Source organism: Pectinophora gossypiella, chromosome 13, assembly GCF_024362695.1.
Source record: "Pectinophora gossypiella chromosome 13, ilPecGoss1.1, whole genome shotgun sequence".
Lineage (NCBI taxonomy): Eukaryota > Metazoa > Arthropoda > Insecta > Lepidoptera > Gelechiidae > Pectinophora > Pectinophora gossypiella.
The window spans coordinates 5725256-5748950 of record NC_065416.1 but is presented as its reverse complement, the minus strand read 5'-3'; the positions used below and the strand labels follow the sequence as shown (position 1 = coordinate 5748950).

The following is a 23695-nucleotide window of genomic DNA, read 5'->3' as shown; positions in this document are numbered from 1 at the left end:
GTGTGAGGCACTAATATCGCGTTCCGTACCTCCATGACGAATAATTATTATGTAATTTTAACATTTTACAATCATTGAAGCACACAGACTGCATTTGATTTTATTAAAAGACGTCTTCTTATCTATATTTATAATTTTTTCTCATTGAGGTAAGCAAATAAAATAGTATTCATAATTAATAATAATTCATAATCATTTATTCGCAATAAAAATAATAATAATAATCATTTACTAAAATTGCTACGATCGAAATACCAAAAAATATAAGAAAAAATACCACAATTTTCTATGCAATTTTATGTCTATTAGGTACTTTGTAACAATATAAACTTAATTAATATGTGATTAAGTACATTATTATATCCACAAGTACTGAGTCAAACGAAAATGTACAAAGTTGATTCAGTAGGTAGGTATGTATACAATATCGTAATTGAAGCCGTAGCCCAATTTAAAACGAATAAAGTTTACAATACGAAAACAAACTTTTGATTCCATAACAAAGGAAAATATCTCTTGAACTAATTTGCTTCAAAGTCCATTATTAATTCTAAAACAACTCGGAGTAGACTTGTCAATACTAGTTAACATATAAATTGAATGTTTAGGGGTTAGGTAACAATGTAGAGTCCTTTGTATTCTTTATAATCTTCTATTAAGCCTTTATTCAAATTAAGCATTTATTTATGCATCACTTTACTTAGCTATAAAATAAAACTAAGTATCGATAAAAATTTATAAAAATGTGCTAGCCGATATCATGCCACATTAAGCCCAATAAGGTCCATTTTATTCACTCGGTCGTTATTGAAATCAGCGTACAATGAATTTGTCTCACCGAGACAAGTCAGTTTGGAAGCCTGTCTGTCCTACTCTATGGTTCCCGCCCGCCCATCGTCAGTCAGTCCTAACTCTCTCCAATCGACGCCCGTGTGCCACGCGCGCTCCCCGCGACACGTAAATTTTTAATTCCCGCTCGATCCAACGGCTAAAAACTAAATTAACGTTCCAAATTCAAACTAATGATAGTGTTGTGCCAGTGTGACGGTATTAGCGTAAAATTCAACCGCATTTTAGCCGTTATAGCCTTACCAATGGATGGTAAAGTGTGTTATCGCTTTCGTTTTGTTCAGGAAGTGTGCTAAGTTTTTTGAAGTGTACGCGTGTAGGTGCCTCAGGGCGTGCGTCCTGAAATTTATTCGTTGGAAAGGTAAGACTTTTTAAATAGCTGTAATTACTGGCTGAATTATTACTTTTTCTACCAGATTTGCTGTTGACACGGTTTCAAAGAGCCTTCATGTTAATGAAGCGTGGAACATATGAGAGCTTTTCCACGTTTTGTGGGCTTACAATGTTCACTTTATTGTACTGAGCAGTTTGTATTGTAGTGAGGTACCTACTTATATGCAGCTTTGCGTTTTATAAGATCTTAGTACGCTTATCATGAGAAATAAAATAACGTATTTAAGTATTATATACCTAATTATTGCCGCTTGATATCCCAATTGGGAAGGACAAAACCTCTTGTCATCAGAAAATTGCAGATACACTTGGTAGCAGCGCCGCATTTAAATACCCTAAGGTCTGGGGGCCCCTAGGCTACACCTCTAATGGGGGCCCCATTTTAAGTGCGCAAATGGTGAGGTGAGCCACGACGACAGCGTTCCTTGGTAATAACTCAGCACACATTGGTAGAAAATGAAGTTCTCACTTTTCCATATACCTACTTTTCTCACCAATTATGTGTCACGAGTCGATTGGGTCCCTTTTGTGATGGAGGCCTCTAGGCTATAAAGATACAACAAATATAGCTACAATACAGCTTACGTAAAGGATGGTGCTTAACTGTAGATTCAAATCCCGTCCGAATCAGACGTTTTCAAACCATTTATGAAATCCAGAAGTATTAGTACATAACGTACGTAAGTACGTAAATTGACCAAATTGGAGATGTCAGAAAAGAATCAGTACCATCTACTCTGAATCTGCGTGCGTGTATAAAACGATTGTTGAAAGTGGAGGAAGCGAGAGAAGTGCATTAGGATCGAAGGAAATGGAATTCCATAGTCTCGGCTTACCCAATAGGCGTGAGTTTATGTATGTATGGTATTTAAGGAAAATAGCACTATTCCTCTGAGACCCCCATTTGGGGATATAGTCGTAAGCTTATGTTTCTATTCAAAGAGCTTGCTTATCTACTTATAACCATGTCACTCGATTGTGCAGCCAATAACGACAATTAGAAATTACGAATAATTATTCTATAAATATAAACGAAGGAATAGACATTCCACGTGAAAAGATTGTCTGCAGCGGAATTACTATCTAATTATGCGTACATATACCTGAATATTTAACCACGATAATACTGTCGATTATTTCCAATGACGAATAATGTGTCTAATGAGTAATGAGTACAGGCTGGTTACCTTATTGTCCGAAAGTAAGATGATCAGTGCTAATGAAGGCACGTTAACTTGGTGATCCCGGTTACTACTTGATGATGATGATGATAATGAAGATCTCTCCGACCGATTTCGGCCATGGCGACCACTACTGATAATATAAGTGAGTAACCGTTACATAAGCCATGTCAAGGGCCTTTGGCGGCTCAGTAATAACCCTGACAGCAGGGTTGATGAGGTTGGTCACGTCATAACTGATACGATAGAAGCGAAGTTAGAAGAACAAACAAATACAAAATGGCTTTTTAAATGGTTGTTGGCTTGTTGGCAAAACCAATCAATCTTTCAGCCAATCAGACAGGGGTATTTCTCCTAAGCGGTAATTAATATTACGGCTTACCGTAGTCATAGCTAATCACTTTAAATTATCTATTTGATTGGGTAGTAAATCCTGCTGGTACCTTGTTTCAATAATTTCCTTAATGTGTTATTAATTGCTGAGTTTATCCGTTTTTTCCTTCTTAATAGGAGGTTCTGGAAAAGGATATTGGGTTGACAGTAGAATTACCTATTTAAGAACTGATATTAAATTATATAATTTAAAAAATCTTTGTACCTATGTTATTGTGCGCCTAGGTAGTGCAAAAGATTATTGAACTTAAATAAGAGTAGATTACCTATTCTAGAATATATATTCGATATTGTTATTAAAAAAGTCTTATTGCGCGTTTTACTTGCAATATTCCCAAATGAAAATGAAAATATATTTAGTGGAGTGGTTCCCAAAGTTGTCTGGGCTCCGACCCGACCAATACAAGTTTACAAACTCGAAACTAAAAACTGTGGAACCAATATGAATAAAGGACTTACAAATTAAAAACATTTTAACAAACCGTTGGCTCGGTCAGTTGGTGTGTCGATCTATAGGCAGAGCCTGCTTCATATTCGGTAGCAACCCACCAGTGGGTCGCGTCTCATAGTTTGGGAATTCCTGATTTAGTGTATCTGTAGTATTACTTTCAGCCTTATACACAAGCATAAGGAATGGAACATCGTGTATAAGGAATGGAAGAAAAAATTAAATTTCTAAAATTAATCTATTGAAAATTATGTTTTTTGACCCACCAGTGGGTCGGGACGCTACCCATAGATTGGGAAACCCTAATTTAGTGTATCTGTAGTATCCGTTTCTTTTATTAAAACTTTTTTCACTCTGTTGTTGCCCTAATTTGAAAACATTTGTAATTTTCTGTCTTATTTTAATCGTATTACTTATGCATTTTCTTTTAAAAAAAAACATTAATGCTGTAATTGATATATACCTACCAACTATAAAAAATCCATAACAACCTGATTAACCTCTATAATAACCCTAACACCGCAGTTGCTGAGGTAGGTAATCGACCTCGTAACCCTTACGACTAAGCAAGAAGAAAATAAATACGATAATCAAGTTTTATTTGCGACAGGTACAAGTAATCGTGCAGGTTGACTATTTACGCATATTCTTAGCAAACTTCGTTTATTTTGCGAACATCCGCTAAAATTTCGACGAAGCACAGCGAAATTACTGTTCGTGTTGGCTCAGTAAATACAAGCGGCGTAGAAATCAGGAAACTAAATACGTTTACATAGAATATCTGACTGTTATATAAGTTTAGTACTTATATTTTGTATTGGAATCTATTTAGATGCAAAAACATAACTAAAGACGGTTGGTATTACTTTTGTTTCGACCTTATCTCTTCTGTAATAGTGATATAAAACTGAACATTCTTACGTGTTCAGGTTTAGGATGATAATCACAGCTCTGTATATATTCTAATTTATTATTTTGGTCCCTGGCACTACACGGAACGAACGTATACCTAAACTACACTTTGTTTAACAATAACCTTTGAACAGGGAAGTTGAAGAGTTAGGTTTCCTTTTATTGTGTTCTCATATTCTAATGTAACATTCTTAGCACGCAACGCAAAAATTCTCAGTAAGTACCCAAGTATTTTGCACTTAGAGTGGTATTTCAGGAACGCGCCGGAACGCAATGTTCCTTGTAAAATATTTTATCACTTCACTCACTCGCTACTCGGTTGGTTGAACACACTAGCATCTGGGGTTTAGCTGTTAATGATCACTGTTGTGCCGTTAATGGAAGTCGGAAATGTTCCCAAAGGGAAGCGTTCCTGTTGTCTTCTTCTATCGTGTGAGTTGTGAGGTAAATTACCAACCTCATCAACCCTAGTGTCAGGGTTATTATTGAGCCGCCAAAGGCCCCTGACATGGCTCATGTAACGATTACTCACTTACATCAGTAAGTAGTAACCGGGACCAACGGTTTAACGTGCCTTCCGAAGAACGGACATTTTACTTTCGAACTATTAGGGGATCAGCCTGTAATGTCCTAACCAAACTAGGGACTACAAAGTGATTTTTGTGTAATAAAAAGGTCGTATGATGATATATACCCAAAAACAAAGATAAAAGACGCATAGGTCTTTTATCCGTGAAATTAGAAGGTTAAACGAAGAAAAATATGTACAGAGCCATCTATATTGTTTTTGAGGAACGTAGCCTAGAAAGAACCTCATTGTAATGTAAAAGATCTAGCCGAAAGAAAACTAATAAAGTCTTTTCAACAGTAAGTACTTATAATACTTGCACATTCAGTAAAATAGGTTTTACTACGTTGTTTTAACAACAAGCTCGGTGAAGCGTATTTACAATACAATACAATACAAAAACTCTTTATTGCACTTAAATCACATAAAAAAATAAAAATAGTATTATAATTAAATTTTGTAGTACAACAGGCGGCCTTATTGCTAAGGTAGCAATCTCTTCCAGGCAACCTTTAGGTATAGGATATGAATTTAATGAAAAGTGTAGCGGGATAGACAGTGCAAAATAAGAAGGAAAAAAAAAATGTCTATATTAAAAACAATACATAGAAAGCAATAAATAATGATTATAATAATTATATAAATACGTAAATACATACATACATTACTATGGAAGAAAGGAAACCATGACAGTACTACCTACCTTATAAAGAAGAAGATGTAAGAAGAATGGAGTAGAAAAGAAAAGCGTTATAAAGAGGAGAGAGAGCTGAGAAAGTGCTGCTTGACTTGCCCTTTGAAAGCATCCAACGACGGTGCCCTTCGAATGGATTCAGGCAAAGAATTCCATAACCGAACAGCTTGCACCGTAAACGACTTTGCATAGAAATTAGTGGAATGGGAGGGAATATTAAGGGAGAGGTTGGAAGAGGAACGAAGGTTACGGTTGAGGGTACAGGAGTGAAAGACAAATCGGTCTTTGAGGTAGGGGGGAGTATTGGGATTAAATAGGATTGAGTAAAGGAGGGACAGGATATGACAGTCCCTACGACGGTGAATAGGTAGCCATTTGAGCTGGGAGCGATAAACAGAAATATTTACCTATTTAATTCATCTTGCGATGGATGTACCTCTGATTACCCCAATTGGGAATACAGCCATGAACTTATGTTGTGTTATGTATATTAGTTCCAATTCGACAATTCAAATTTTTCCAATTGTAAAATCCCTGGGTTCCGAAAATCCACGATATGGGAATTAAATGAAACACCAGAGAACCTTGGTAGTTAGGTACCGATACATTGCCGTGGGGTCATAAAATCCAACAAGAACATTCATAGCGCGTTCTAATTGGCACGCAGCGCCATCTAGTGGCAACTCGATAGAACTAAAAATATACGATCAATAAAATTATACACCAATGATGTCACTTGTAGATCTCGATAAAACCCTCCCCCTACACCAATCCTCTTGTCGACGGCATCCTTGCGTATATTTATTTTCCAGGAATAATTTTCCGTGTTTTCGCTTTCACTTTACGCGATTTGCATCTGTTTTTTATCCCGAGGATAATACTGGATGATCGAACCTCGTGTTGTTATGACATTTCCATAATAAAATCGCCATATATTTCTTATAAAAATATTTTGGGTATGACCAGTATAATAGTAAACCCGTCATCGATAAATTGGATTTTTGTTCGTAACATCTCTGGGTATGATTTCTTTAAGAAAATAATCGAAGAAAATGTTCTTTTATATTGCAGATTTACTTGAAAAGACCTTTTTAAAGATACTTAGGTATCAGCTTTTACCCGTCATCTATAAGTACATCATGATGTGGCCAACTTGCGCTATTCTATTTCATGAAATATGACCACTCCATGAAATAATCGAGCACTTCATGGAATGATTGATTCTAAGATCTGGCTGCGACATACTTCTATATAACAATCCATAAACGAAAATGTTTTGCAGAGAGTTTTTTTTTAGTGACAAAAAAATTAATAATTTAAATCATACGGGGACAAGACACTCCGATTTTAAGATACACCCGTCGTTTTCTTATTCGCCGAACAGGAAAAGGATGATTGACAAAAAAAAAAAAACAAATAAGTGAATGAATTAATAACCCGGGCAAATAAAATAGGCATCTTGCTGATTATACAACCCGTTTGACGTGTGTTGTCAACTTAATTCTGTAGGGTTATTGGCCAATATAACATTTTGTGAGATTCCCTTTCCTTTGCGGCGGATAAGAAAATGACAAGTACCTACAACTTAAAATAAATTTAGATGTTGTGTACTGAAATCAGCACCATTAGCTAATGAACAAAGGAAAACAGAGCGAGAAAACCGTGTAATGCTTGTGAAATAGTTATATATCTACTGCTTTTACGAAGCAATAAAGCAGCTAAGTCGAGTACACATTTAATGGCAACTTTATTTTATGTTATAGCGCATGTATTCCTTTATATCCTTCTTGATAGAAGCCTAAGTTAAGTCTTACAAAGGCGACCAAACAGCTCGCGACAACAAACTCTTCAGGACCTCGATACTGACCCCGCCGGCGTGGCTCAGCGCTTATCGCTTCCGTCCCACTATGATCGGTTACTTTTTTCAAATATAATCCTCTCAAACGACGCCCTGAGCCGAGGTTCACCCCACATGCACCCTCAGGCCTTGTCTTAAATTTTGTACCGAGTTAAGTAGTTAATGCCATTTACGGAAAATCTGCAATAAGTCACGATAATAAAAGTAGGAGGGTGTGTATACTATTGTACGCCTCTACCTCCTCCTTCGGGGATACAGGTATGATGCTTGTTATGATACTTTTTTACGTAAATAATGAATAAAACAATCAAAAAAGTTCTTTCGGCGTAAAAGATGCTCTCAAACCCAGTAAATACTTATTTAATCATAATGTCGAAACGCCTCAAGCTTAGCAAATGCAATAGCCTAGTTAGACTAATATGCTGACTTTTTTGCTGAAGCATAAAAAGTACCATATTTCATTTATTTGGCGTTATTTTTGTACCCTGGACACTTCATACAAATAACTTCGTTTTACACAGACACTACAAATTGACGTTATCGTACACGGGCATCTGTTTGTGTGACGTGTGTCGCTCATACGATTGAAGACTAAAGTAAGAACGAGGGGAGTGAGGTAAACCTGGCTCAGCCGCTGGTGGGGAGCGGAGAGTTGCCGTTCTATACGTGTAGTATTTATTATTTCTTATTCTATGGTAACGTCTGGGCTCAAATGACGGACGAGATAGAATGACGTAACGCACGAATCCTTTCATGCTTCTTTCATCTTAACATCGTCGTTTTCTTTATGGAGGGAAGTGAGAATACTTTGACCTTTTCGAGTCAGTGTTCTACATAGAGAGAGGTAAATGTCTTCTATTATAGGCAAGCTTTTTTTGTGAAGTTTGTAAACTTTAGGCATTGTAGGCATTTGATACAAGTAGGCAGATTAAAATCAATAGGTAATCTTCGTCTTGTAAGGATGCCGTATTCGCTGTTCAAAATATATTTATAAAATAAAAATTATAAAAAAAATATAAAATTTCTATAAACGCTATTAAAAATGTCAGAGAATGCCGCTCTTCCGTATAAATTAAGTTTAATACGTGAAAATAAACAGAGCAATGTAAGAGCAATAATAAAAACAAAATCAACAAAAGGATATAATTATATTTTATTTTATGTAAGTAATATTATATCTAATTATATATATATATATATATATATATATATATATATACGTATATATGAAATCTTAATATATATGCCGAAGATTGTCTGGAAGAGATCGCTCTTAGCAATACCGCCTTTGTCCATCTTAGAATAAGTTTGTCCTGTAACTGTTTTGTAAGTTTGTGTGGAATAAAGTGTTAAATTATTATTATTAAAAGGAGTGTGAGTTACCTTTTAATCACCTTAAAGCTAAAGCAAGGTTTCTTTTTACAATATATATATTGATATAAGAAGCGATAGAAAGATCGTCTGTACTAGTAATAGAAGACAAGGCATACGTCATCGAGATTATTCATAAAGGAAAATGCGATGCGATTATTACGGTAGAGCTGAGCTATGCTCACTTAAGTACTTAAACTATTTTAACGAGTTCATTTATGTAACAAATAAGCTCGAGATGGAAACAAAAGTACGTTCCCATTTTTAACACTCTCAAGGACAGAACGTCTAATGACGTTCCGTTCCCAAGGTATCATATTCCCTATTATGAACCATCAATGACCCATGATTTCTGTCCGTGAAAGGGTTAAGTATGTAGTTAAGCTGCCTGCGTGTAATATGTAGTATGTGCAGTTTAACTTACAAGACAATATAAAATTCAAAAATGTAAATGATAGCCTTTAGTATCTTCTTCTTATTTTATGTGTGCAATAAAAAAGTGACAGTCCACGCGAAAGAGGATTCAATTACTTACTAGGCAAGCTAATAAAAAAGTGGCCAACATAGGTACATGACGATTCCTATAACATTTTTCTGCTTTCATTCATCATCATCAGCCCATTAACTTCCCCACTGCTGGAGCACGGGCCTTCCCTATGGATGGATAGAGAGATCGGGCCTTAAACCACCACGCGGGCCCAGTGCGGATTGGTGGTTATTAACGACTTAACGTGCCTTCCGAAGCATCTCGATCATCGATCATTTCGAGATGAAAACTTTTTTTTGTGGTTACCCATCCTATGACCGGCCTTTGCGAAAGTTGCTTAACTTCAACAATCGCAGACCGAGCGCGTTTACCGCTGCGCCACCGAACTCCTCTGCTGCGCCACCGAGCTCCTGCTTTCATTAAACACCTATATTTTTCAATCACGTCTATATAGCGCGTTATTTAAATGTACCTAAAACAAATGCAACTTCTGTAACTGTACTAACGTCTCATATTATATTATATCTACGTGTGTTATTATTATAAATAGACCATTGACCTTTATCCATTCAAGTATTACCATGGATAATCTTATAACACGGTCAAGTTCTGACCTATAATAATACAAGTGCTTCCTCTTATACAAAAAGTTTGACGTAGGTGGTTATCTGAATAAATGTATATTATATTAAATTTTGTATATTTTATTACAATTATGCACACACTACACTATATTGTATATATTTGAAAAAAGAAAGCCTTCAAATTTAAATTCACAAGTCGTCTTTTGTTTACTTGTGTCTCTAGCAAAGAATAAGGAATAATACTACGTATAGAACGGCTACTTTCCGCTGCCCCCTTGGTCTTACTTTAGTCTTTAATCGTATGGGCGTCAGACGTCACGCACACAGATGCCCTTGTACGATAACGTCAATGTGTAGTGTCTGTGTAAAACGAGGTTTTTTTTAATGAAGGGTTCGGGGTGTTTACAAGTGTGTTTTACTTTTACACGAATTTCAACAAAATGCTCGGTACCTTCTTTTTCAAACAAAATACACAATAGTTTAGTTCACAAATAACAAACAAAATGTATTTAGTTCTGAATTCAAATTATGATACACAATAAATAATGTGGAAATTAGCTTTCATTTGTATTCGAAAATGCGATGATTGCGAATAGAAGTACTACATACTTGTATACTAGCATAAGATTCTAGAATGTTCCGTAATACGTATCTATAGGAGAGGATTTACGAAAACATCTCAGGTAGAACAGCTAACTACGTCATGGAATTAGAAACTTTGACGGAGGTTTGGATCTGTCAGGTAGGTAGATGAAGTTAGATTTACTAAGTCTTGCTGATTATGTAACTAAAATTTCCATTCTCCGTACTTATACTTAACTATATTTGCTATTATATCTGTACTTCGTGTACTTAGAGCTTGTCCAGAAAGGGCGAATTCGCCGCGATTCTCTTGCGCGTTTTACGCGCGACCGTTGCGTCCACAAGGTACGTGCCAACGCGCGAGCATTTGGGGAGGAATTTAGAGCTTGTCCACAAAGGGCGAATTCGCCGCGAAATGATTCGCGCGTTAGTGAGATACTAGACTGCAATACATCGCGTCCACAAGCATCGCGCGAATTCAAAATACGCGCGTAAATCGTGTGCACTAGTATACCTAATATTTGCGAGTATATAATCAATTCTACAAAAATATAATACTAATACCCCATACCTAACTAATCTGCAAAACCTTATATGATGTGTTTTTGAGAAATAGTCTGAAGGGCGAAATCTGTTAATATTAAATCAATCTAAGGAACACTCAAATATTCAGGAGGTTAAAAATGTGACATCAAAGCGGTTCATCTAAAAAAGCAATATTGATATTTCGCATATGTTGACATTGCGCACTTACTTTTATATGCGCGAATTTCAAATTGCAATATTACTTTTTGTAGATGAATTGCTTCTATGTGGCCATTTTAGCCCCTCCGGTATCATTAATGCAGCCTCAGTAATTATGATAATACGTCATCACTTCGTTTTCCATTGAGTTTGTAACATAAATACGTAAGAATATATAATATACATCAATACCCTAAAATCACGAAAAAAAAGTAAGATGATTCCGTGCTCTGGATGGCATATTAAGCCGCTGTATTCGGTTATTAACCGTAAAAACAATCACCTCCACCAACCCGCAGTGGAGCAGCGTGGTAGAGTTTGCTCAATACATCCTCCAGTTAATTGAGAGGAGGCCTGTGCCAACCTTTTCTTTACATGACTTACTTATTGTAGATTTGCCGTAAATGGCATATTAACTACTTAGCCGGACCTGTGTCCACCGGCACGTGTTCGACATTTTTTTTGTACATAACACTGCAGCCTATACACGTCCTACTGCTGGGCACAGGCCTCCCCTCAATCAACCGGAGGGGGTATGGAGCATACTCAACCACGCTGTTCCAATGCGGGTTGGTGGAGGTGTTTTTACGGCTAATAGCCGGGACCAACGGCTTAACGTGCCCTCCGAAACACGGAATCATCTTACTTTTTTGGACAATCAGGTGATTCCAGCCTGAAAAGTCCTTACCAAACAAAGGACAGTCTCACAAAGTGATTTCGACAAAGTCCCCATCGGGAATCGAACCCGGACCTCCAGATCGTGAGCCTAACGCTCTAACCACTAGACCACCGAGGCTGTTAATTGGTTGATTTTTTTATATTTTAATGTTTTTTATGTTGGAACTCCCGGCAATTTAAGAATACTACTCATAAACACAGCTCAGAAAAAAAAATTCTGTATAAAAAAAAATACAAGGCGAACCAAGTTATTTAGACATAGGCAATTTGTTGAATGTTCAATTTAGGGAAAAACGAAAATTACCTTCTGTGCGTGTGGAAAACGAAGCGCCCCGCCTTAATACGCCGACAAAAATTACGTAGATAGTATCCAGTTGGTTTTCTTTAACGAATTTCTGTAAATAGTCGTTTTTTTTAATAACTCATCATTTTTTAAGTCTTCTTCTTATCGTGTGGGTTGTGAAGTGGATTACCAACGTCATCAACCTTGGTGTCAGGGTTATTATTACCTATTGAGCCGCCAGAACCCCGACATGACTCATGTAACGACTACTTACTTACTACTTATTTCTTTTTGGTTGGATTTTAACAGCTACTCTACCTACGTCCATGTAACTATCCCCCTCCGGTGGGTTGAGGGGAGGCTTGTGCCCAGCAGTGGGACATACATTAGTATATTTATATTTTATGTTATTAGGTATTACTACATTTAGCCCTTGGTACTTTGGTACCTATCGATACTTGCAACTCCCTAGCGACATAAATTATAAATACGTGTTTAAACCAAAAAGCAAAATTTTTGTTTTCAAATAAAAGTATGCAGATATATGCTTGAAATAGTATATTTAATACTAAATGCCGTCGACAAAAAGGAAGAAAATATTATCGGCTGTGCAAAGTAAATTGAAAAGAAAGACTTTTTCTTTGATCATACTTTTAAATTGCTCAGTTAGTCCTGAAATAGGGTTCCTAAAGTGGAGTCTGAGATGTTAGCAATCTAGTTTATTAAATTAATCGGGTACTTATTTTCATTTATTATGTCCTCGCAATTCGTTTTTGCTTCAATCGTTTATGAATTAAGTTAGTCAACCAAACACCTCGACTGGTGAACAATAAAACCCTTAAAATAGACCCCTGTTAAACTTAGAGAACAAACAAAATAATGAATATTCAAATCGAAAAGAATTTTGACTCGGACGGGACTTAGCTGTGCGTTCAAGTCTCGCCCGAGTAAGATTTTTTTTCGATTTAGATTTTCTTTGTGTGAGTTTCCCTAAGTGCTATAAAATCAAAAGTCATCAACAAAAATAATATTTTTACACTTTTTTCCACAACTCTTTAAATACAACTCGTAAGATTGAATGTCTTATAAAATCCAAGCTCCATTGTGTAACTATTGTGTCTGAAAATCTCGGTCTTTGGAGGTTAAACAGGACCGCCTATTTTATTTTTCCTTCTCTCCGTCTCTCAGAACTCTCAAGAGAATAAAAGATATAGGTACGTTACACATTACTTCACTAGTTCCTTTGGGTGTAGAAACTACTGGCACGCAAGGAAAGTTCTGGAAAAAGGTGTCGTAACAGGGATGTAGATATAAAGATTGATTTTCGGATACGGATACAAGTATAGGAATATTTTCTTCGTTTTGGCTCGCCCCCCATTACATGGAACTTAAACATATCATGATGATGATGATGTCCTCCCAGACGTATCCGTCGACGGCGACACCCTTAGCTAGTGTTAGCCTGGGCTCTTACATGGGCGCGGGCGTGACTAGCAAAACCAAATTTAGTTTTGAAAGTCCTGTTGCAAGAATCCCACTCGAGTTATAAGTGTAGTGGTAGGAGGGCTTGGGTCGAGTTTTTCGGATCTGACGTTAAACATATCATAATAACTGAATGTCCATAATATACAGCTCTGCCTACCCCTTTGGGGATTCAGGCGTGATGCTATGTTATGTTGTTGTGTACGCTGTAATAGGGATATTAAAAAAATCTTATCATCCGTTACTTTCAGATACTTTCGGTTACGGATATTAGATTATTAAGAACTTGAAAAAGTAAAAGACTAATCGGTAGGTAAATGATTTGACGTTCTATATGAGTCGTGAAATGTAAAATTGTAACTAAGGCATCCTTCAATACTAACTATTCACGAAGAAAAAGCAAAAAAATTATGCAGAGGACGTGTTATCGGTTCGGCAGGGCAGAAACAAAAACTCCGCCTCTATCCAAAACTATTCGAAACTTCTACATCCGTTTCGGTTACAGATTTTTTTATTTCGGATATCCGGTAGTTTAGTAACATCTCTTGTACGAGTAAACCTTCAAGGGATTGAAAAGAAAACATTATCAATAAGGGATCATAACGACGCCTCGGGGAGAGCTTAACCCATAACAAAAGATTGAAAGGGCCAGAGGGACTAAGGCGATGTGCAAATTCCGTGCAAATAGCCGAGTCAATGTGTCAAAATGATCGCTATGGTGCCCAACTTACGCACTATCTAATCCCTTATACAATACAAATATACTTTACTGCACTAAAATAAAAGGAAATATTCACAAAAGACTTAACCAGGTGCACGGCAAATGGCGGGCCTTATCGCTTAAAGCGATGTCTTCCAGACAACCATAAGGCGAGGAAATATGTAAAACTTTAAATTGAAAGATTGCGGGTACAAACTATAAGTACTTACAACTTACCAATAAATACATGCACAATAATAAATAAATACATAACTTACCAGATAATGAGGGCAGAGTGAAAAATAATCAAAACTCAGTGTTTATTATAATAATAATAAAGATTTATTTTCAGACATTACAATCCATAGGTGTTACAACAATCTTATTCTATTGTTAGTAAATATACAACAATTTAATATACAATTAAAAAATTCAGCTGCTACTAACACCTGTGTGCATCCGCATATAACGCGCAAACATAGGCGCATCCCACCTGCCGACAAGCACACTCAGGATACTGTTCGAACTCGTGCGCATTCAATTTAGCATTGAGGCGCATCCCTTCCGTATTATTGCGAAGAAGCAGTTTATTTTCACTTCGGCAAATATTAGAGAGGCGCTACAAAATTGCGGAAGTCCAAACAGTATCCTGAGCGCATCATTGTACTGTACCTGTTTATGCCTGTATAGGTGATCCTAATAAAGGCCATAACTCACCGAGACGCCAAAGCCACGTCGCCAATTATACATACATAAGATCACGCCTGTTTTCCTTTTTGATAGGCAGATACCATGGAATTCCACTTACTACAATCCTGACATAGGTACACTTCGCTTCCTCCGCTCTCATCAAAGACTTAGTTGCCAAAACGTCGCCAAGTCGCCCTTCGTCTCCAAGGGAGTATTCTGTCATTAATTTCAATAAAACACTTTTGTATGTACGTATCTGGTGACAGGCTGGTAGTAAATCTTGGAACACCTTACCTGCCTTCCAAAATACGAAAAAGGTCCCGCCTGGAAAGTTCCGATTTACTGCCCAATATAAAGGAAAGGTTTTCGGTTGTATAACACTCAAACCCGAACAGGAAAAGCAACATAATATACATCGACTTGCAAACTGTGGAGGCCCGCTGGGAGAGTCTAAAAGAAGTTCTTATGCGTTCCTTTGTGGGATTTCGAAATAGCTTTTTGTGTTTTCAAAGGCAATGTTTACGATGGGTAAGAAAACAAACGATGCGATGATTTGGTGTAAGTATACCTCTGCCTACTTCTTTGGGTACACAGGTGTGATGTTATGTTATGATGCTAAATCATACCATCATCATTATTATTTAGGTCCCATGTAATAAGGGGCAAAGCTACTGCCCTTAACCGGCCACAAGACCTGGAAACCACGTTATTGTTGACTGTCATAAAGGTTTATAAAGTAGCTATCGCTCTTGATGTGAGCATTTGCTTGCGTCGCAGAAGTATGGAACGATAAATAATAAAAAAAACATTTCAAACAATTTCTATTTTATTCTATTCTATAGAATACAGGGTGTTAGTGACATCGTAACGAAAACTTTGAGGGATGATTCAAATCATGATTCTGAGTTGATATCAAGTGGAATTCTTTTGCGACAGAAAATTCCACTTGATATCAACTCAGAATCATGGTCTGAATCATCCCCCTCAGTATTCGTTACGGTGTCACTAACGCCCATACCTACTTGTATGGCTACCTCTATGTACTGGTACGGGGTGTAAGTGACATCGCAACGAATACTGAGGGGTCTGATTAAGCTCATTATTCTGAGTTAATATCAAGTGGAATTTTCGATCGCAAAAGAATTCCACTTGATATCAACTCAGAATCATGATCTGAATCATCCCTCAAAATTTTCGTTACGATGTCACTAACACCCTGTATTCTATAGAATAGAATAAAATAGAAATTGTGTATTATAAAAGGACGCCACATGCAAAGACAAGACAATAACATCACTTAATTTTTTTCCCAAAACAATTACAACAAGCGTAGGATGGTTTTCATTAGAATGATCGTAAGGTGGTGGTGGACGTCCTGAAATAAAAGGGCCTCACTCAGCATAAGTCGCAGCGTGAACCACGACGCTGGTATTATGTGGACCCTGCACTTTTTATTCTAAGTTTTAGTGTTAGTTCTAAGGAGTGTACCTACTGTTTTTGCTATACTATGGTAACTCCTAGAGACCCCATGGTCAGATACAATTAATGTGGATTGAGTTTCCGTGTTTCCGTAAATCAGGTCAGAACCGTAATAATTAGAATGTTCATTTGTAAGGCTAAGTAAGACTCGGATTTATTTATTTTATTTTATTTGGGGAGCTTACAGCATTATTTACACAATCAGAATCTTAATAATAAATAAAGGTTAATTAAAGCTACCACAGGTAATACAAAAAAGTTTCCAAAGAGAGAAGACTATTATATAAATTATATAAAATAAACAAAAGAAAAACATAAAACAGAACTAAAAACATTAAGTTTTCTTTTGTTCAAAACACTTTTTTTATATTCACATTTTCACAAATTATTTATTTTCACAGTATAAGACGCTTATCTAAAAGCCTGAATAAGGCTTATGCGAGAAGCGAATGAAAATTGTACCTAAAGTAAATCTAAACAAAATAATATACCTAACTAGGAGCTGCAATGATCACTGGTAAGCAATGATTTAATTAATCTATTGCTATAGCAAAACAGATCACACTCAGCATTGATGCTATTAAATAATCTCATGAATCGAGGCAGATAGCTATTGCTTCTGTAGTTAGTGCAGCAACGAGGAACGTGAAGCAAGCAAATGTGACGTAGTCGTCTATTTGGTACCTTATTGAGAGGAATTGTACAGAAATCTTTAGATGAGTAGTGAGCACACCTAATTTACACATTTAATTATGCATCCCACATTGTTATACGTTAGAGAAAATTAATGCTTGAACCGCTCATATGTATTAAAGTATAATAAGTAGGCGTAGATACGAGTTTACTGTATTGATCACCCAAACATTATGTTTGTGTGCACTTTAAGAGCCAAGCTCTTGTCGGTGTAGCAGTCTCCATTCTTGTCTATCAAAAGCCAATTCCTTCACTTCCTTATAAGGCACGACGTTTGCCTTCTCTTTCATCTGTTCCATGTAAGCTCTTCTTGGTTTTCCCTTTCCTCTCTTTCCTTGTAGCTTTCCTTCTATGATGTTTTTAATAAATTCGTCATGTCTTATTAAGTGTCCAATCATCTAGCCTCTTCTGTCATCAATAACTCTCAATAAACCACACGACAACAACATATTTATAAATAAACACAATCTAACTTAATAGCTAGCGAGGAGTATAATTATAGATCTCTGCCTACCCCCTGTGCGATGCAGGCCTGTTGCTATGTTTGTTTGTATTTATAAATACAAATATCGTTTCAGCGGGGTTTCAGCACTTGTCTTTGAAACATAATTTGTTTTTGAAGTAAACGAGTGGGGCCTAAAAACATCAGGAGTTTATTTGATTAACCTTTCCTTTTCGGCGAATAAGAAAATGACAGGTATAATTTAAACTTAGATTGTGTGTACCGGACTCAGCATCACAATATACATAATACTATTCATTCAACCTTTACAATTAGACAAATGTCTAAACACACATCACCGCGTTTCGCCCTGAACCTTTGCTAACCTAAAAAGAAAAAAACAAAGCGCAATTTGTGTGAATCGATACGTTGAATAAATAATTATTGAAAGCGGTTCGAATACCTGTTTTTGTTGATAATATCTATAGCTACATATACGTTGGTGTCTATTACATGTATTGATCCAATTGATATAATATACTAGAGTAAACATAGACAAATGGGTTCGCGACCTTTTGAACTTGGAATAGTTTCGTTTATAAGAGATATTTGTCAGCTTGTCTTTATCAAGCAGCCAAAGCTTTGTCGCCAAGCGACGAAACTCGTGATCAGGTATGATGTCTAGAGAAGCGGTTATGGGAGAGAGAATAACGATATAATATGTGCCGATCGCACTGCTTTCTACCAGCGTATTCACTCTTCTTTGAAACCAAAGTGAATAGCCAATTAGTAGGTAAGCGTGTATCACTTTGGGCCACGTCTTTACTTACGATCAGGTGACATTTTGGACAAACTTGACTTTAAAAAATACTAAACATTTTAGCATACGTTGCCCGCTTTAATAGGCAGCAAATAAATACATATATGAGATTACGTCACTTATATGGGAGAATGATTTTATGTTTTTATGAGATTACGTCAGCTTTGAAACATTCAAAACCGAAGATAAGGGTATACATTGGTCGTAAAGTTTTCTTGTGCAATGTGATCAAATCAATGGATACATCTTCACCTTTATGGTTCTATCTATCTCACTTAGGACACTATGGTGGCGTAATCGCATACAGTTGTATAAATGCTACCACACCGGGTGTTGACTGCACACATTTGATCGGTGGCGCAACCACAGCTGTAGCTGCCTCACCTGATGTTTTGTTGGTTAACTGTCAACTGCATACATTTTGTTGGTGTCTGGCGCGACCGTATAATGGCCTTTATAACTATCAATATAAAAATGAATATAGCTATGCCGAGTTCAATGTTACTGAAATCGTACAATACACGTGTACGAGTGACCTATTGGAATGACCTGTCACCACGATCTAATGTTTAGTCCTACAATGTATGATCGTGGGTGTTTATGGGGTAGTCAGGGAAGTTTTCAAACCACCTACAGACTATATAACTTGTGAGGTTGTTAAAACCATTTGTCTCTATGCTTTAGCATAGTTGTAGTGTAGTTTAGCAAGTGTTTTAACACTTGAAAGTTGATACATAGTCAAAACGTATAACTGTGATAATATACATAAATACTTACTCATATATTTAGTTATATATATAGTGGTTTACGCGTATATAAATACTACAGAAATATGAAAATAACACCTTATATCGACTCTATATATTTTTTTATATAACGGTACTTACGAATATATTCAACCTTCTTATAATTATTGTAATGAATATCCTTATAGTTTACAAATACAGTCCACTTTCCTCCACAACCGAAGGATTTTACTACTTCTAACATAGAGCGTATAAAGTGTTCGGACCCAGTACGGCACGAGCATTAATATGTATACACTTTGGTACCATGTAACATTAACTTCTTTGACAAATTGAACTGTAAGTCTCACTAAATGTCAAATATGTTAGTGTGACAGAGTCCTAAAGTGGGTACATTATATTGCTCATGACTGAACCTAACTGTCTAGAGTAAGATCAAACGACACGCCTGAAAACCCCTGCCTAAATGTATTAACAATAAATTCAACACGACCGTCTTCTGTCTGATTGCTATTGATCGTGTGTGACTTGTTTATACATCTAAATACAATACTATTGGACTATTGGTGGCTCAGGGACGGGTCACTCATGGGAATCGATAAAATTTTGTTCGTGCCTTGCGTACCTACTGTGAGTTAAATTATTCGTCGTGTACACTTACATTTATTTACCGACCTAAATATCATCGAAATTATAGACGTTTACGCTGACAGTCCTTCGTCGCCATGATTTAACAAGTCCATGTTAGGACTGCGAACAAAGTGTGGCCACTGTCCTTAGCAAAATGTTTGAACTGTCTCATTGAACACATAACACGGTACTCCATACAAAATCTAATTCTTATCGTGAGCGAGACAGACTGTCCGCGCGCGCTCCCTTTTACTCTTTAGCGCCTTACGGTCATTTAGAGGGGGTGAGGTAAATCTAGCTCGCTCGATACGAATTGGTGCGGGACGGAAAGTTACCGTTCTATAGAACGTTGTATTGATTATTCTTCATTTTATGGCGACAGGCTGATAATCTGTTATACTGTTCATCATATCCATCTTGGAAAGAATACCAGGAGAGACTGCGGGTTGCCTTATGACTGAATTTTGACTCTGCCTTTCCCTATTATGAATCTTACGTCATATACATAATGTATACTTTAGAACAACATCGTTTTGTGTCCAAACTCTTCAGCACTCCTGTTTTCCGCGAAGTCAAAGTTACCTAAGGACACAAATTATTCGGAATCCTGTTGCCGGCATCAAATTGGTTCCGCAACCAGATGAGGTATCCTTAACAACCGCATACATTTTGTTGTTAGGGCGACACCATGATATCTTAGTGAGATAGGGCCCTTATGAAAGCTGAAACGATTTAGTGTTGCATTTGACACTTAGCTCAATAGTGTGCGTACATTTTTCATATTTGGAGTGGAAAATTGGTATTAGTTCTCATGATTGATTGACGGGAGGCAAAGCCAATTGAGACTTGTAGAGGACTGATTTAACGCCGATAGCCGTCTTTTGCCAGACGATATAAAAGTTATTTATTTTCGGCTATAACAACTTCTTCTATCGTGTGGGTTGTAAGGGTTACTGTAGAGATGCCATCGGCCCTTGACATGGCTCATGTAACGACTATTTACTTACATCAGTAAGTAGTAGTAATGTACCTTATGAAGTATGGATCGTCTTACCTTCAAATGTCCTAACTAATCTAGGGATCAAAAGTGATTTTTCTGATTATGTCCTCATTGGGGTTCGAACATAATTATGTACCTTTGGTAGATAATACTTACTCTTTTCTGTTCCACTGATACTTAGGTACAGATTGCAACTTACCTAAACATAATTCAAATTGGTACTAACTTAATATTACCCTAATATAGTCTCTGCTGTGAGCGGAAATTATAAATGCTGTCAAAAGACAAACTTTCACTCTATGCTAGATTATCGTAACATATAATATTAAATGTAGCTTTTTTTATGGAAAACGCTACCGATAGAAAATAATAGTTAATAATACAAAACATACAGCCATTACAGGTCCTCACCTATGCTATTGCGTTACGCTATGTTATTATGCTAGACATTAAAACTGCATTATGGCTGCCAGCTCATTTGAATTCGGGACAATACATAAATAAACAAAGTAGACTTTTCTAATTACTCCAAGAAATACTTAAAATTACGGCAACTTTGTCAGCTTTATTTAATAAGTGCTGCTTCAACATTTCCTAATTATACCGGTCTCCTGTCATCGATTATTTCAAGGGTGTTATCAAACCGTGTCTCTTCGCCTTGGTGTTACAACGTCCTTAAGTCAAGTGTAGGCAAGGTAAGGTATACTTTTTAAGGTATAGTTTTACTTACTCATTCGGACCATAAGCGAAACGATCCCGGTGCGAATCGACTCATCATCTTCCTAGCATCATCCCGTTTTCACGGGGTCCACTTACCTAACCTGAAGATTTGACATTCATAGGTATTCATTTTCGTAGGTATTAAGATAGTTTTTCACCTTAATACATTACTACACAAGTCACTCACCCTACCTTACAAGCCTGCTCACTCGAGGCGCTCAATTCAATTCAAACCTTCATGGTTGTCATATCTTTCCCCCAAAGCCCTTCTGCCTTATCTTTGACAGATCACGTACGGCCTCGTAATCCATCATTTAGAACGCTGTCATTCCCTAGATTGGCTCTTATGGGGTTGTAACGCGTAGACCCTCGCTTCAACTTACCCTTAAGCCTGAGGTCAATTCCAACAGGATCGTTTTCCCCGTTTGAAAGGGCGTCATTTTGGAAGCTTCCACGAGTTCTGAAAACGTGGGTGATAAAAGTTGTAAATTACCTTCTTTTTAATTGGATTGTTGGACGAAATGGACGAAAGTTATGATTGTTTTTATTTCATCATTCAAAACAAATGAACCAATTAGATATTGCACAGCAGTTATCTGTTCGCTTACAATATAGGCGAATATGAAATGTCTGACTTATTTTAATAGAAACAATAACAACCGAGACAGACGGACGGACAGATGAAAAAGCAAACATGTTACCACAGAAATAAGATTCCGTATAGTTTTGAATAAAAATAAACAGTTAATAAATATGTCCATCAACCTATGTTCAAGTAAATTCAAGATTTTCGCTTTTATTTACGAGATTTTTCAAATTGTCGCCCAGTTATATTTCGATCGTCTCGTACCATAAACGTTGAAACGGTCAAATAATATGACCTTAATATCTCTGCCTTCCAAAACTTCCAACGAATGGAAAGCCCCCAGACCTCTGAGGTTTATTTCGGTTATATACAAAGGCTCGACAAATTGCGTTCAACCTTAATTGGCTGATTTGGTTCTTCATTCTAATATTGCAGCCACTTTGTATATGTGATTGCTTGTAATTTTGACATATATTGATTCTACGTGTTTTGGCTGTCAAAAGTCAGAACCTTGCTCCTTGAAATATATTTTTTTCTAGTATTATAATGAATAGTTACTTACTTGTAAACTATCATTATTCTACTCTACTACTCAGTTAGTAGAGTGTTTGAGAAAAACTAAAAAGTAAGTACTTATACATAAACAGCCTATATACGTACGTACGTCCTATAACTGGACACAGGCCTCTCTTAAATCAATCGGAGGGGGTATGGAGTACTTATACGTAACTTCGCTACTCCACTGCGGGTCGGTGGAGGTGTTTTTACGGCTAGTAGCCGGGACCAACGGCTTAACATGCCCTCCAAAGTTCAGAATCATCTTACTTTTTCGGTCAATCAGGTGATTCAAGCCTGCAAAGACCTTACCAAACAAATGGCAATCTCACGTCAAACTTGGACCTCCAGATCGTGAGCCTAACGCTCTAACTATTAGACTACGGAGGTTTAAACAAGTACGCTAAATATTTGTATAAGTAGAAATAATTATTGTAAAACGGATTTCCGATTCTAAGATACTCGTAAGTACTTTCTTAATTTAATTTTGTAATGGAACAGATATCTTGGCAAGTAAAGCTCAGTGTTCGCATTAGGTTAGACGTAATTTTACGTATTTAACTCTGCAGTCGAGTTTAAAACTTATAATTGGATGAAAATAATACGGGTTTTAAATGTTACATTATAGTCATTAAAATCCCTTTTCACAAAGCACCAACAAAATGTATGCAGTTGTATAAAGCGTCGACCAAAAACGGTTTAATGGTAGATCCTTTCTCGTAATGGATTTTGTAGTGAATATTTTATTTGCTACTATAAAATATTACACAAAATGCATTGTTCAGTACAACAAATGATTATATTCCAATAAGCTAACGTTTTTACAGGTCACAATAATAACCGGCAAGAATTAGCATAGTGATGTATCAGTCGATATTTGGTCGATCCATTCTTGTCTATCTAATATAACAAATATATAAGTTTAAAAACTAAAACCCGGCTACGGAAAAATGACGCTCTAAAAGGTATGAAACAAAGAAAATAGGTATATATCTCTGAAATTCTTTAGCGATGTTTACAAGATAGCCGTCGTGGGGTCTTATTTATTAAGGTAACATGCTTCCGATACGTGTTTTATGCAATTATGGTTTGGAGATAAAACCATGTCATATTATCAATTCAACATA

The 23695-nt window shown here is 36.6% G+C and overlaps 1 protein-coding gene across 5 annotated transcripts in view; it reads left to right on the top strand.

The window, feature by feature from the left end:
- The first annotated feature begins 889 nt into the window (after window positions 1-889).
- LOC126371906 (uncharacterized) overlaps window positions 890-23695 on the top strand; it is a 254081-nt gene continuing 231275 nt past the window's right edge. For 2 of the 5 annotated variants that reach the window (XM_050017345.1, XM_050017343.1), the window contains exon 1: window positions 892-1210. In XM_050017345.1, the coding sequence (XP_049873302.1) occupies window positions 1099-1210 (112 nt within the window). In that variant the 5' untranslated portion in view covers window positions 892-1098. Of the gene's footprint in view, window positions 1211-23695 lie in introns of all 5 variants that reach the window. The other 3 variants (XM_050017347.1, XM_050017346.1, XM_050017344.1) reach the window with 2 other exon arrangements.